The sequence below is a fragment of the Lathamus discolor genome, chromosome 4, assembly GCF_037157495.1.
Source record: "Lathamus discolor isolate bLatDis1 chromosome 4, bLatDis1.hap1, whole genome shotgun sequence".
In the NCBI taxonomy this organism is placed as follows: Eukaryota; Metazoa; Chordata; class Aves; order Psittaciformes; family Psittacidae; genus Lathamus; species Lathamus discolor.
This window is the reverse complement of record NC_088887.1, coordinates 85,205,530-85,221,413: the sequence shown is the minus strand read 5'-3', so window position 1 is coordinate 85,221,413 and position 15,884 is coordinate 85,205,530. Positions and strand designations below refer to the sequence as shown.

General features: G+C 36.4%; 1 protein-coding gene across 6 annotated transcripts in view; it reads left to right on the top strand.

Annotated features, from left to right (window-relative positions):
* PIBF1 (progesterone immunomodulatory binding factor 1) overlaps positions 1–15,884 on the top strand; it is a 121,847-nt gene that overhangs the window by 5,484 nt on the left and 100,479 nt on the right. For 5 of the 6 annotated variants that reach the window (XM_065678123.1, XM_065678124.1, XM_065678126.1 and 2 more), the window contains exons 5-6: positions 5,011–5,130; positions 15,217–15,350. In XM_065678123.1, coding sequence (XP_065534195.1) covers positions 5,011–5,130; positions 15,217–15,350 — 254 coding nt within the window. The remainder of the gene's footprint in view (positions 1–5,010; positions 5,131–15,216; positions 15,351–15,884) is intronic. The other variant, XM_065678127.1, reaches the window with a different exon arrangement.

The following is a 15,884-nucleotide window of genomic DNA, read 5'->3' as shown; positions in this document are numbered from 1 at the left end:
TTTAAAAAGCTTAGTGGATTTGTTGAGGTATAAATGCTGCATGAATGAGTTCTCTTGCTGGATGAAAGTAATGGTATACTGTGCTCTAAAATACGTACAGAGAAGCATAACTTGTTCTTATCTAAAGGATGTGCTTGGAAACATGTCAAAAGTTCTAATACTTGGACTTTTGAAAGTACTGGGAAAATTCTAAGGCTCTGTATGAATAACAAAATCACCTAGCTGGAGCCTCTTAGGTCATTACCCCCTAGCTGCCTACTGTACCCTGCCCTCTGCAGAAGTATTTTGGGGGTTTTGTTGATTCCTGCAACACCATGGTTGAAAAAGCAAATTTTAAACACAAACTGAAATCTGTGTCAGATTGCTTGAAATCGGTATGCGGGAAGTTCCAGGCCTTTGGAGTTGATTGGCAGTCATTACAAAAGAATGTGTAGCTGGGCAGGAGAAATACCAGGAGTTAGTAACCTTGCCAGCTGCTTTAAGTGTAGGTGTCACAGCACAGAGTGCTTAGACTATATTTGTGAATAGAAGGGGATTCTAAAAAGGATGTGAAGCAGGAGAGGTAACAGCCACATTCTACTTCTAATCTACCTTTCTTTTCCTCTTGCATTCAACTGGTAAATTCTACTTTTGTTTGTGATAGAAACTCCTCTACTTATGTGTTCAGTGAAGCCCTTTCCTTTACATATATGTCACTTTCTTTGGAAAGGACTGAAGAAGTCCTTTTTTGGTCAAACTAATTTTTTTTTTTTTCTTGAGAAGACATTGTAGTGAAGACATAAACAGTATCTTGCTGTAGTAAGATGCTGTTTTCTGCTTCTCCCAACTTATTTTGGCAACAAATCAATGTGAACATGAGAGTATTGGTTAAGCTAAGTGATTGTTTATCATTACTTTGGGTTGTTCAGCTGAAACAGATGCTGAGAAGCTACAGAACAGTTTTGTATATCCCATGTATGCATCCATCTGGCTTCAGAAAGCTTGTAAAAGGATGTTGAAGGGAATAAGTAATTTTTCTGATGCTGTTTTCTGCTTTACTCACCTAAGGAGGAATTGTGCATTTCTCAGGCAGATAAAATCTCTGACTCCAGATCTATGGGTAGACTAACAGTATAGTATACTGATACAAGAATAAAATCCTCCTTGGTGAGATATCTTTGGTTAAAGAAGAGTTGAGCAAGAAATTTCCAGACTTTTTTCTGTTTATCCATTATAAAATACTGCTTTACAATTCTCCAGGATAGAAGCAATTGTATATATAATTCTTATACTTTATTTGAAACCTGGTATACTGGAAAAACAGCAGGAGGTGCTTAAATACATATAAATACATTAAATTGTATATAGAGATATTGCAACATAGACAAACAGGACGTCAAATTAAAACAAATGAGATGTTTTTCACTGTTCTGCCACAAAGGGGTGCAATAGTGACACGATAGAGCAAAAACTAGGCAATGTTTAATGTTAATCATAGAATAATAGAATAGTTAGGGTTGGAAAGGACCTTTAAGAGCATCCAGTTCCAACCCCTCTGCCATGGGCAGAGACTTCTCTCACTAAACCGTGTCGCCCAGGGCTCTGGCTCTGTCCAACCTGGCCTTGAACACTGCTGAGGGTGGAGCATTCACAGCCTCCTTGGGCAACCCATTCCAGTGCCTCACCACCCTCACAGTAAAGTACTTCTTCCTTATGTCTAACCTAAACCTCCCCTGTTTAAGTTAATCATAGAATAATTTGGGTTAGAAGAGACCTTGGAGATAATCTAGTTCCAATAATGATGATAAAAGAAAAATGATGTTTTAAGCATCTTTTTCTAAAAAATCATACTTTTTTTTAAACTTGTATGTAAAATTTTAGGGTTTTTTACTGTTTATAAGAATGAATTTTTTAGGAACAGTATATTAAAAATTTTGAAGCACTCCAGGTCATTGAGCTGGTGCTTGGCAGCTGAATCACTTAATTTGTTCAGTAAAGTGAGCCTTGTATACTCCTAAATTTTTTTCACCAAGTTGTTTAAAAATGGCATCTGTGAATTCTGTTTGATCCAATTTCAATCACCATGTCTTTCAGTGGCTTCATTTTACTAACTACAGCTCATCTGCCCTTTATTTAAGAAGGCAGTTAACTGATGAAACTACTTTCACATGACTTCATTTAACAGGAGCCAACTTCCTCATCCTCTGCACCCACCCATTTTTCGGTTAAGTCTAGTTTTCCATAAAAAGTGGCAGGCACATGTTAAGAGGTTTCTTAAAAATTGCCTGGAAAATGGTGACCTTTTCCTTACAGCACATGAATATAAATTTGTATTTTTTAAGATATGCAGTTATTTCTGAAATCCCATTAGAATTATCTTTATTTCTGCTATATTAACTCAACAAGAGGTAATATGTGTGATTTGACTGCTGAGTTACATGAATGTTTATTTGCCATCAAGCAAGTTAAATAACAGTTGACTTCTGCTACAACCTTCCCCTCATCTCTGAATTCATTTGCACTTTCTTATTACCATAGAGTGATCTTTTCTCAGGAAGGCTGTGCAGATAGATGCACCTATCTTGATACCTATATCCCATGACATCCTTGTTTGATACTGGATAATCTATTTTAAGATAGTTGCAGTTTGGGAAGTAAATGTGGCATGATGGCATAAGTTAGGTTTCCTAAGGAAATCACGATAAAAAGACAAGAACTTAAGAGACAAGGTATGTGTAGTTTAAAAAACCCACAATGTTTTAAGTAGTTACCAATTAGTGACAGTCAAGGTTATTTTTAAAGAAAAAGAAAATATTTTGGGGGGAGGGAAGAGGATTTGATTAAAAATCAATTGCTCGATTTCAGATGTAATCGGACAAGTTCTTAAAAGAGTCCACGCAGGTGAAAACTAGTCAGTGGAAGCTATAGAGAAGAGACAGAAAAATTACTCCTTTGAAGTAGCTGAAGCCTGATGGAAGTTAGAAAGAAGCCACAAAACTATCTTTGCTGTTTGTTTTCATGCACATCAGTTTAGAAACAATGGGATTTCACAGATGGACGTGAAAAAAATCCTTGAATATTGGCATAATGCAAGAAAAAATAGTAATGAAGCACTAAAATAAAGCAATATTATGCAGTTAGTTCACTTCTCGGAATAGAAAATTTCTGTTTTCTAGTTTTAGCTGCTGTAGCGTCTGGTGGTTCGACTTGTCATTTGGAATTTTCAGAACATGAACAAAAAAGTGATCATACCTTATTTCTTTTTTAAATGAACTGTAGTTTTAAAATGTCCTTAATTTTCTTCATTTGATGTGTAAACTTAGACTTAACAAACTGAGAATCCCTTGTTACCATCTCAAAAATAACAGCTGTATTTTGGGAAAGGTTTCATTTTTTCAATAAAAAGTTACTTCAAATTTATAACATATGTCTTACTTTAGCTTATGTTTGTTTTGCATCTAAAGGTAAGGATGAAAAGTGGAGTTCTTTTGTTGAGTACAACAAATTCAAGCAACTGCAGCTTTTAACAAGCACAGTATTTGGAAAAAACTTGAAAAAAACCAACAAAACCCACCGCTTTTAAGAAAATTTCACTTTTTCTGCCTTACTATTAGTCTTCCAGTCATGTTACACATCTGCTTTGTTGTCTAAAGCAAACTACACCTATCTTTACGTCACAGATTTCCATGGCTTCTGTGGTATGCTGTCAATTATGTGGAATATACCTGGAACTTTTCTTTGTCTTCTGTTGTTTACAGGTAGCAAAACAGACTTGTCTTCTGCATGGAAGTGTAGTACAGCTTGCTCTTGAATTTTATCTGTGCTTTCTTGTATTTCTTCTTTAATCATATATCAAACAAAGCAGTCATGATAGAGGGGTATGGAGAAGCTTTTGCATGAAAATAGTGCTTAATTATCTGTTCTTTTCTTTTCATCCCCCAAAACAAACATTAGAAAGTATCAGGTTAATCTAGGACTATTAACATCTGTGTACGTGTGTGTGGGTGTATATCAAAAAGGCTCTTTCTTCTTTGTCTCTTTTGTCTTTTTGTTTTGGGGGTTTGGGGTTTGTTTTTTACTGCTGGCTTTATGGTTTAGTCCTGTGTTTTTCTAATATTTTTTCTTGTTCAGTACAAATGTTCTGGAAGAGTTTTATGGCTCCGAGACTTACTTGTCTGTGACTACGCCTGTGAGTGGAGTGGAGGAAGAGAGAGGAGTATCTGTTACAGGATTTTTTATTGTATTTTTTTTTATTTATTTTATTTTTTCATCCTTTTACATGGATTTTTTTTTTTTTATTCAGTGTTAATTTAGCAGGGCATAGTTGCATGGTGCAGCTAAACCCATACAGCAGCCTGTCACTGCTGAAAGTGTGTGTATGTGTGTGTGGGGTGTGTCATGGCTTTTCTTGGTCATGGGCTGTTCTGCTTCCTGTGCTTGCTCTTGCATTTTGATGTGGATTCAGCACACTGAACTGGCAAAGAACAAAACTAATCTCTCCCCATTTCTACACACCCCATAAAAAGTTATATTGGCTTGGGGAAAGTTAGCAAGTTAGGTTGGTTTATTGCTAAATAGGCTTACTTTTTTTTATTTTTTCTTTTTCTTTTTACAGTGTTAATCAAATAGGCCCTAGGATTGGCCCAAGTAAGAGAGAGGGAACATGTGGTCCCTTAGTAGCTCTGCTTTTTAATCAGGCAGCCTGAGAGCTACCTTAGTTGAACAGACATGTATATCTTTACCTTTATTCCTCCTTTTTTACTCAGTGCCAAACACAAACTGATTATTTCTTTGCTGCTGCTGTCAGTATTTTAAAGAAAAACAGTGTCTTTGCGTTAACATTTCCCTAGCCCCAGCCAGGTTCCTGGTTTGCACTAGAAATTATTTGGTGAATTATTGCCATAAAATGTTAAGCTGGGGTCTGTATTGTTGGTTTTGTGGGGCTTTTTGTTTTTTGTTTTTTTTTAAACTGTGGTTTTGCGATTGCAGTTTTGCTAGTCTCAATTTTGAATATATATCTTGTTCTTCTAGATTCTATTCTATGAAGTAGTCCATTCCTTACGAAAAGAGTTAAGTGATCTACAGATGAAAAAAGAGAACCTAACAGAAGAACTAAGTGGGTACAAATCACAACTGAAGTGTCTGACAGAGGTCTGTGCATCATAATTATTTCAGTTAAGAAACGGTGTAAATATATTGCGAAAACTTCATTTTCCAAATCATTATTGATTTAAGATCTAAAAGATTTATTTTTTTTTGCTGTATAAAAGTTAGTGGGGGTAGGAGGGCTGAGGTGAGAGGGAAAGGAGAAGCATGCTACAGATGTCCTTGCATAACAGCTAATTTTGCATTACAGCTACTGTGCAAAAATTTGCTCATTAGAATGTTAAGGATAGACTTACCAGCTATGTTGTGCTTTCTGAGGGCAAGGTTCAAATCAGGGAAGCTGAGACAGGAGATCCTCCCAGCAGTAGATAGAGAATGATGGTTCAGTGTATAGTTTTCCAGACGGTAATGTCTTAGTGATTTGCTTCACCTTTAGTTTTAGATAATCTAAAAATGCATTTTTAAAGAGTTCTTTGGAGTTGCATCTTCTCTTCTGCTTTTCAACTTTTATATTTGAATTTCCTATTTATTTCTATATTAAAGAAAAAGATATTTTCAGGTATGTTATAAATGCCAGAAATAGAGAAACAAATTATCTAAATATATTTATTTTTTATTTTCAAAGAGCAAAGGAGTTGAAACAGTATATGAAGAATGTAATTTTTAAGGTATTTATGAATATTTATCATATTCTTAGTATGCATACAGCTAGGAAGATTTGTATTTTACCTTAGTTCTGCACAAATCTGGAGTTGTGATAAGACAGCTTCAGGTACCCAGTATGTATTTATCCAAGTTGTGGCTAGCAGGAACTTGAATGCCACTGTCAGTTTACTACTTCTGACCTTATTCTTTAGTTAACACTTTTTTTTTTTTTCCCTTCAGAATTAACTTATGGAATAATCAGCTGTAAAGAGTTATTAATTATACAGGATCATCTTTGTGAAATTCGTATAATTTTCATTTCTCTTTTTGATTGAATTAAAAGTAGTTGATAAAATTTGGCATTTATATGCTTCAGCATTATTTTGTAATCAGTTCCAGCCATAACTGAAATTAAATTAACTGATTTACCTGAGCATTCGTTTTGCTTCATTGTACATTTAATGTGCTTTGATTTAATAAAATTCTGCAGGAGGATTTCAGCCTTCTGAGGTTTGACTGACATCTGTGTTGATTTTTGATACAGCAGCTTAACAGGATAGTAGATAATAATTAAAGTTTTGCTAGAAACAATTTTCTTGGTATATTGACCTTTCTTTAATATAGAAACATGTAATTTTGTTATTTTTATACCACATGGTGGCAGTATCCACCTTTCCTACTGATTTTATTTTTTCAAGTTTGAAGTTTACTAGGCTTTTGATGTTGATGAGGAAGCACTAGAATGTTGCCTGTGTTGAACCGAGGTGGTTATTTGAATGCTTACACCCTGCTTCCATAATCATGCTTAAAATGGGAGAGAGTTACTAAGAAGGAATACCTCATTTAAATGGAAAAACCGAAGCCAAAACCAATCAGGGAAGAGATCCAGTTGCTGAAATGTCACAAGTTTAAAAAAAAAAAAAAAAGGCTTACAGTTGTTAATAAAAATTACTCCTTAGCATTCTTAGGTTTCGGGTAAGTTCACTTACTACAGATTTCCGTATATACACTCCCCCAAACCCAAGTCTTCACCCTATCCATTATGTAGAGGTGATGTGTATGTGACAAGAGATGAGGTATTTTATGTGCAGAGAGACTTTTAAAAGTCTCTGTTTTGCTTCTGGCAAGTTCAGATTTGACCTAGTGACTTAATGAGTGTCAATGTAACAAGGTACCTCAGGCTGTTTCAGATAATAAGGAGCATCACCAATATGTGAGGGTACTTCAGAATCTCTAATGTGCTTAATACACTAAAACTAATGTACATACGCATCTCTTGCAGTTTATGAAGAAAGTGGTTTCAAGATGTACTCTCAGGGTAACTTACTTATTTGAGTTCCTTAAATAAGGTCAGGCTTTATTGCAAGGAATTTATCAGTAGGAAATAAAGCACAGTTTTATTCAGAGTCTTACTTAAGCTCTTATACTTTACTGCTTTTGTGGTATTCCAGTTATTCTTTATTACCAGATACATGAAACACAGTTGCTGAAGCTTCTTTCCTGTTTTTAAAGAACTTACACTCTTCCTATCATTTCTCTGATTGGCCATCCAATATTCCTTAAGTTTTCTCCAACAGTTGCAATATGTCTGTTCTCTACATTATTTATTAACAACATGTCTCTTCTGGTTTTAAAAGTTCATTAGGAAACTACTGATACAGATATTTGAGATGCAGTCATCACTGAAGTTAAGACAATCTTACTTTTTTTCTCTTTTTTTTTTTTTCCTTTGTGAGAATAAACCACTTCCTACAATAAGCATTTTTTTTCCCTACTGTTGCACATCATTAACACTCTCCCTAATGAGTTTCAACATGTTTTTTCTTCTTTGTGGAATATAGAAAGGAACTAAAATACATGCTTAGCCCAACTTTTCCTGTGAACTACTAATGGCTTGAGGCTTTTCTGGTTGTTCATGGCTGACAGACTAGGTTTGAGTAAGTTTTATATGTGTAGATATTTACCTAGAAATAAACCAATGGGAAATACAAGACAATTGGGTATAGACTCGAGAAAGACTTATCTAGCCAACAAAGAACTGAAAAAGTTTAAAGGAAAATTCAAACTTGTCTAATATGTTATGCCAGTTCTAGGAAAATTTAAATGTGAAATTAATTCATCAAATAAGACAACCATTGCCTAGTATCAGCTATGTTATTTTGTGATAGGATGGCTGTAGTCCTTTAATTTGCTCAAAGGAAATGAGTTCTAATTTCACTGTTCTTATGTTCATACTCCAAAACATGACACATTATTTTGTTTTCTTTGCTCATGAGCCTTTATATAGTGTTTTATGAGAAAGCAAAGCCACACAGTTCTATTGTCTGGATGCTATTAAGATGAGCCAATATGTCTGAGTACTGGTTATCTAAAACAAGGTCTTCGAACCCACCAAATATTTTTTTGCTACATGCTGGCTTGTTTGTTTGTTTGTTTCTTGGGGGGTGGAGGGGAACACCCACCAAGTGAAACTCGTTCTTGGCGCAACAGACCTCACCTGGCTTGAAAACAGGTGCAGTTGCATGGCTTTGTCGCCTCTTAGCCAACTGAGTTTATAAGTATCCAGCTGTATGAGCTAGAAAGCTTGGTTCTCTAAAAATTGAATTGTCATTGTAGCCTTGTAGAAGCTAAGTTTCTAAGATTTGACAAATCCTCATGTTCTTATCTCTAGGCCATTCACTAATTCATTTGTAGTACCAAAACTGCTGACTTCAGGACATAAAAGACATCTTTCAAATCTTTATCACCTGTATTTGTATTCTAGGTATATGAAAATATATTTCGTTTGTTCAGAAGTGGCAGAAGGTCCTAAGTGTGTATCAGCCTCTGTCAGCACTCATTTAATTCTTAGTATCCCAAGAGTAAGACCACTAAAACTTTACAACTTGGTAACAAAGTTCTCTTGTTGATTGTCTGTTGCTGCTCTGAGTTAGTATTTAATCAAAGCCTGCTGAATCTGTAACAGACTCAGTAGGGTGGGGAGCTGTTTCTGACAACTGGTAGCAGAGAACAGCCTGAAGACTGATTTCTAGCACTGGAACATAATCTGATAAACACAGCTAGTGTGAAAAGATCTCTGTCACCACTTTCTGTTTTTAAAGTGGTCAGGCTAAGTGGTTCTGCAGTACTACCACAGAGTTAATGGTGCTCTATACACAGTGATCCCATCTGTAATTTAGACCAGTGTGGTTCCTCTTATTCTAGGTGCAGCAGCAACAGATTGGGGAGGAGGCAGTGGAACTGGTAAAAGCCATGTTCTTGTGTTGCAGTGCTGACTGATCTGTTATCAAATCATAGAATGGTTTGGGTTGGAAGGGTTATTAACAGTCATCTGGTTCCACACCACCAGCCCACCCACCCCCACCAATGGGCAGGGACACCTTCCACTAGACTTGTTTCGGTCCTTTTACAGTGCTCAGTACTTTAAGTATAAATAATGTTGGCACCACTACCTTTGGTGGTACAGATAGAGGGAAGTCCAGCTGTAGTGTTGTATTACTAGGAACTTCCCAGAAACAAAACCAGCTTCTGATGTGTGTGTTCCTATGCTGAACATCAGTGTACTATTTTCAGAGTTGTTTGCTTCCAGAGTGGTTAGAACGTTCCCTCAGAGAGATGTACTTTACTGCTTGTGTGTTTCTCTCAAGACTGGGAGAATGTCTATGAAAGAAATTCTGCTTTTCTTTGTAGGCCTAGAAGATTAAGTATTGCTTTCTTCTCTGGCTATGAGTTTCTTGGCAATGTTTTCCTGGAATTCGATCTTGATACAGTTTTAGCAAGGCTTCCTTTCTTTAGTTTCTTTCTCCTCCCCCCCCCCCCCCCCCCCCCCCCGTAAAGTTGTCTTTAGGACTTGCAATCAAATTTATAGTATGATAGTTATCTAAAAGCTAAGGTTAGCCTAAAGACAAAGCTGGATGTATGTAAGGCAAGCATTCTTTCAAAGACCTTGTCTCTGAATCAGTATTAGTAGCTGTCAGGTTTAACTAGGCATACCGAAGAATTTTCTCTGTGATAATGTTTCCCAGCTGGAAGAAAAATATTTCTATCGTCTTCAAAAAAAGGAACTAAGCTGTTGCTCAGAGGATCAGTCTGACTCAAAGGATCAGTCACCACTAGATGTATCTGAATGCTGTAAAATTGAGACTACCATTGCTACTCCAGAAGGACTATGTTCCCTAAGATCTCTTATGAAGTTTGCACATCTGTAATTCAACACTGCACTCCAGAACCCTTCACTAGCCTCCTGACACCAATTCTTTCAGGGAGTGCTTTGCTTACTTGGTCTTCACATTTCTCTCTAGAAAGGATAGATAAGGCCGCAGTCTAAGGTGGGATGTATGCCTTCCTGTTGTCATTATTGTCAATACTTACCTTGTCCAGGATAGAGCTGCAAAGAAGAATATGCTACCAATAACTGTTATCTTGGGGCAGCAGTTTAACATTTCTAAGTCTCAAGAAAACTTATGTATCTATGAAAACTCCTTTTCTGTCCAGTATCTTTGTATCTCTTTTGATGTATACATATGGCTCATACAGACTGCTAGTTGTTATTCAGAAGTATCAAATGGCTTAATTCCAGTGTCTAATGCAATGATCTCAAAGATCCTTTTCACCTGAAAATATTTCACTGCAGATTCTGAACAGCTCAGATCCAGAGAAAGAGCTTTTTGTATACTTCTTATATCCCACTTTCTTTTGCACTTGTGCCAAAGCTTTTCTTTCCTGTCTTTCTTGCAGAGCTTCCCTATTTTGGAAGTAGCTCAACATTTTGTTTATTATTTTTAGTGACAGCGAGTGCCCTATCTAGAGTCCTTGACAGATTACCAATTTCATATCAACGTGCTGGAAGAGATGTCTTATTAGTCCAGTTATGTGTAACTTCTTCCTGATATTTGAGCAGTTGTAATTCAAATAAATAATGTATTGACCAGTAATTTTTGAATACGTACCGTGTAAATGGATTGAAGCAAAATGTCATCTTTACTAAGTAGCAGCACCTTATCCAAATAACTTGAGGGAATTGTTTTTCGCATTACAATAGTTATAGTAGCTTTACATTTGCCTAGGGCCTTTAGGTACCTTAGGATACAAACAGAAAGTGCTGGCTTGGGTAAGTGATCCTTCAAAGATGAAGTTCTTCCAAGTAAGCTTTTTAAAAGCAGGATCACTTTCTTCCACTGGCTTATCTGTAGACAGTGTGAAGAAGTCATGCTACTTCTGGCTGATTAGCTGATTAATCTTTTCCCTGCATTTCTGTTGTTTATCTTCTTATCCCCAATGACTTTTTGAAAGATCATCTAATCCCTACCATGTATTATGTGTCACTAACATTTTTCAAAAAGTATGTCACCCAATTTTTGTACTTGAAATTTAGAGAGGTGTTTATTCAAGTGACTTGCTATAAGCTGCTATTCGTTCCAGATGGAGGATAACATAAAACTGAGGTCTGTCATTAGATCTTAAGTTTCTCTAGCAGTTTGGTTTTTAAATGGTGCAGATCAGTCAAGTTCAGAGTCTTCTTGCTCAAAACATCTATCTGTTGACAGTGTTTGTAAACCAAATTGAATCACTTCTTGGTAGGGACTGCTTCATGTATTCTGCAGAAATGACCTGTACTGGTTAATACTGGGTCTTTTGGACAGCTATGTTAACAATTTCTTTAGGCAATGTTTGCCTACCCATCTCACACATATCAAATTTGTTTGTTTTAACCGCCTCATCTGATTTGCTGCTGTGCAGTAACAAAAATTAAGAAGCTGAAGAAAAGTTATACATTGCTCATATTTTTTTCTTCACACTTGTGGGCTTACTTAAGTTATTTATTGGTGTTATTTTAAGGACCTCATTCATGTCCTTGAAAGTGATCTGTATCTTGATCCTTTTAAAAGCCCCCTTTTTGCTTTAGCAGGACAAAGCTGTTCATCATGACTTCCAAGCTTTCTGTTGAAGATAAATTGAAAGATAATGCTGTTCCTTTGCAGAGATCATACAATCAGTTCAGGGCATATGGACACTTACAAACTTAATTAACTTCACTACATGCAAAGCAAGGCTTATTCTTCCTAAGCACAGGCACCTTGATTGTATGTCTTTAAGATGTATTGCTATAGAATTCCAGAAGCTTGTGTGTCTGCTAGCTGGAGATATGCTTATTGTATAGGGGATTTTGTTTTTGTCTTCCATATTTCTTCTTGTGATTAAAATACAACTTTGATACCTAAAAGATTAGGTAGTTGGAAAACAATGACCTGTGTAGAAGAAATAGTATTTCTTCAAGAATTACAGTTAATCTGTAAAAACCAAACAAACCAAAACAACACCCCCTTTCTTTAATTATCTTTTTAAGCATCAAACTGTTTAGTTATGTCTCAGTATCACTTCAAAACTAGAATTTAACCTCCTTCCCCTTCTCTGGAGTTACCATATTGTTACATGACACTAGCACTGCTGCCTTACAGTATCTGAAGGGGGCCTATAATGATGCTGGGGAGAGACTCTTCTTTAGGGACTGTAGTGATAGGACAAGGGGTAACAGGTTAGAACTTAAACAGGGGAAGTTTAGATTAGATCTAAGGAAGAAGTTCTTTACTGTGAGGGTGGTGAGGCACTGGAACAGGTTGCCCAAGGAAGTTGTAAATGCTCCATCCCTGTTTGTGTCCAAGACCAGGTTGGAGGGAGCCTTGGGTGACATGGTTTAGCGTTAGGTGGCCTTGCCTGTGGCAGGGGGGTTGGAACTTGATGATCTTAAGGTCCTTTCCAACCCAAACTATTCTATGATTCTGTGATGTGTTAAATAAAATTCAGAACTGGTTTAGATCTTAGGTGTTAAAAAGAATTAGTTTTGTAGATACAGTTTTGTAGATATTTCACTGTTCTGTAAATTGCTGCTTTAGAGCTGTTCATGACAAATTTGTCCAGAGGTTAACCAATTTAATTGTATACTTTTGGTTGTTGTCTTTTAGTTGTTAAATGGGTAATACTGTAGGAACTTCAATAGCTTTCTCTGTGAAGGGTTTATGAATTCCAGCATGGTATTAGCAGCAGAATAGCACATGATACTTGCAGAGTAATTGCATCCAAACTTAATCTTTCAATTTGCACTTAAAAAGTAAGTGTCCTTACCCCAATTTCCTGTTGCAAGATTAGTCATGGTTACACTGCACACTTGCACTTGTGTTACATATTTGAAATTCTAGCTAACTTGTAGACAACACTTTTTAAAACACCAGACCGAGGCTTTACCGTTATGATAATGCCATTTTTATAAACGATGGCATGGTAATTGGTTTAAGAAGAAACTTTTCTATAGTGTTGGTTTGTGTAATGTATATCCACTAGGGTAAACATAAAAATAAGCCATACGTATCAGTATGTTAGGATGATTAACAGTTGTGTCTTTAGATGACATGTTCTTAATGATACACCATCCAAAATCCTCATGAAAACTTTCTCTGTGTTGTCATCTAATGTGATTTGTGAAGTATAAATCAAAAAATTCTTATTTATAAACAGGATACTTACAGTATATTTAGTGGCTCAGGGAGCTTTTCTGTAGTGTCTTATGGAAATTTAGGTGTATTTTTTCAAGAACGCATTCTGTCAGATGTTCAGTTTATGGTGTCTGTGAAGTTGGTTAGTGTTCTTTGTGTCTTTCCCTCCCTATCCTAGAGTATTATTTTTGTGTTCATTGCTCCTACGAATCTGCATTTAGGAGTCATCCATTACGTAAATGCTGCTTTCCTAAACTTTTCTTGTCTATTAAAAACTAGCTAGACACAACTGCTATACTCTCTTATAATGTATAAAGCATAGCTTTCAGTTTATGTTAAAAAGTTATACACTCATACAATGTCCCTCTTTGCAAAATAAATTTGATTTGCAGTGGCTAAATGGTTAGTTCAGTAATTACATCTTAAAGCAGTGTTCAGTGAATAATACTGTGATGTCCATTTGATAAAACCAGATGGACTTATTGTTTATCAAGAACCCATTATCCAGCTTGCCATGTATCAGCCATAGCAGAAAAACAAAAGCAGAACTCAGCAGTATTCTGAGAGACAGAAGATGGAAAAAAATCTAGATGTCCAGAAGGTATTCCCAAGGTTTTAACAAGCCCATCTGTTTTCCCTAGCATAGGTGGCTGAGTCTTATTTTTTGTTGGTTTTGTGAAGAAATTGCTAAGTAGTACATCATTTAGGACAAGCAAGTAAGGTAAATTTGTGTACATTTTGTAAGATAAATTTGTACTTTGTAGAAAAATCTGAGAAATGGAGTCTAGATCAGGTATTAAGATACAGAGGTCTGCTATTCCTGGGGGGGGTGGGAGAGATGAATATGATAATTACGAAATCTAGTTATCTTCAAAAGGAATAACCAGTGTTTTAAAAGACTTCTGCTTTCTGTGTGTTCTCTTGCTTTGGTCCTTTTTTCTAGTTTGCATAGTAGTCTCTCAAAGTATATGAGGAGGACAAAGAATGGAAAATGGAAATTAAGGCTGGTAGAGCATTAAATAAGCAGATAAACACCTTTTTCTTTTTCCTTTTTTCACTCCCTCCACCAAAGCTTTGGATGATATTTTGTTGGAGCAAGTCCAGAGGAGGGCTGCGGGGATGATAAGGGGACTAAAGTACCTCTCGTATGAAGACAGGCTGAGAAAGTCAGGGCTGTTCAGCCTGGAGAAGAGAAGGCTGCGTGGAGACCTCATAGCAGCCTTCCAGTATCTGGAGGGTGTCTGCAAGGATGCTGGGGAGGGACTCTTCATTAGGAACTGTAGTGGTAGGACAAGGGGTATCGAGTTCAAACTTAAACAGGGGAAATTTAGGATAGATATAACAAAGAAGTTCTTTACTGTGAGGGTGGTGAGGCACTGGAACAGGTTGCCCAAGGAAGCTGTGACTGCTCCATCTCTGTCAGTGTTCAAGGCCAAGTTGAATGGAGTCTTGGATGACATGGTTTAGTGTGAGGTGTCCCTGCCTATGGCAGGGGGTTTGGGACTAGATGATCTTAAGGTCCTTTCCACCCCTAACTATTCTATGATTCTAATATATTTCAGCAAACATAAATTACCAGATACAATTTGGGAGTAACTGGCTGAAATTTTTCATATAATGAGAGAATTTGGCAAGATTCCTGACTTGACCGGCATTTGGAAAACTGTTTGAAAATATTGTAAAGTGAGTGTGACTTTTGTGCTCCTACTATAGGTTTGTAGACCACCAGCTGTATATATGAGGTTTACTGGTCTTGGAAGTTGTGCCCATAGACAGATGTGTTAGAAAAAATAGGTACATTAATCACCTATTTAGAATAAGATAAAAAGTAAGTTGAGTATCAATATGGCTGGTTACTTTGTGATACCTGCTAGATTTCCAAATACAAATGCTACTTCTTGAATGTTCATAAGAGGTCTTCACAAAACTTAGTTGGTGATTGCTTTAAGTAAATATCTGTGTAGCTCTGATAATTTCAAAATGTCTTATCTTTTAGAGCTATGATGACGAGAGGAGAACTCGGTCAGAGCTTGAGATTAGATGCCAGCGCTTAACACTGGAACTGGCTGATACAAAGCAAATGATTCAGCAAGGTGATTACAGACAAGAGAACTATGATAAAGTAAAAGGGTAGGTATCTATAATTCAAGTGTTCTACTTATATACAAATGTTAATAGAAAAACTTCAACCTTGATTGACTAGAGTTTTTAATTTGATTTTTTGGCTTATGTATGCCACAGATATTTTTCCCTACCTTAATCCATTGCTGGTTCAATTATCTCCTGTAGTATATTACAGTCATAAGATGAACAACCTGTTGAAATCTGATGCACCGAATTATCTCCCTGAAAGTTTATATTTGGGGATTTACTGTGTTTTCAGAAGAGCCTACCAGTCACATTGCAACCAAAGAAATGGGAGCTGTTGATGCCAAGCAGCTTAGAACAAGTACTCCTTTTTTCTTAGAGTAAAAGCAATGATCTAACAAAAGGCCCTGTGCTCTACTGTGTGGTGACTACACAGTGAATTAAGAGTGCAGGACCTTGGGAATTAATATTTATAACTTAAGATAGCCTTGTAACCATGAATTTGAAAGAGCTGTTATAAGACCTCTGTCAGAGTCTGTTACTGTAAAGTAACCCTCTGTCTCAGGGTTACTTTAG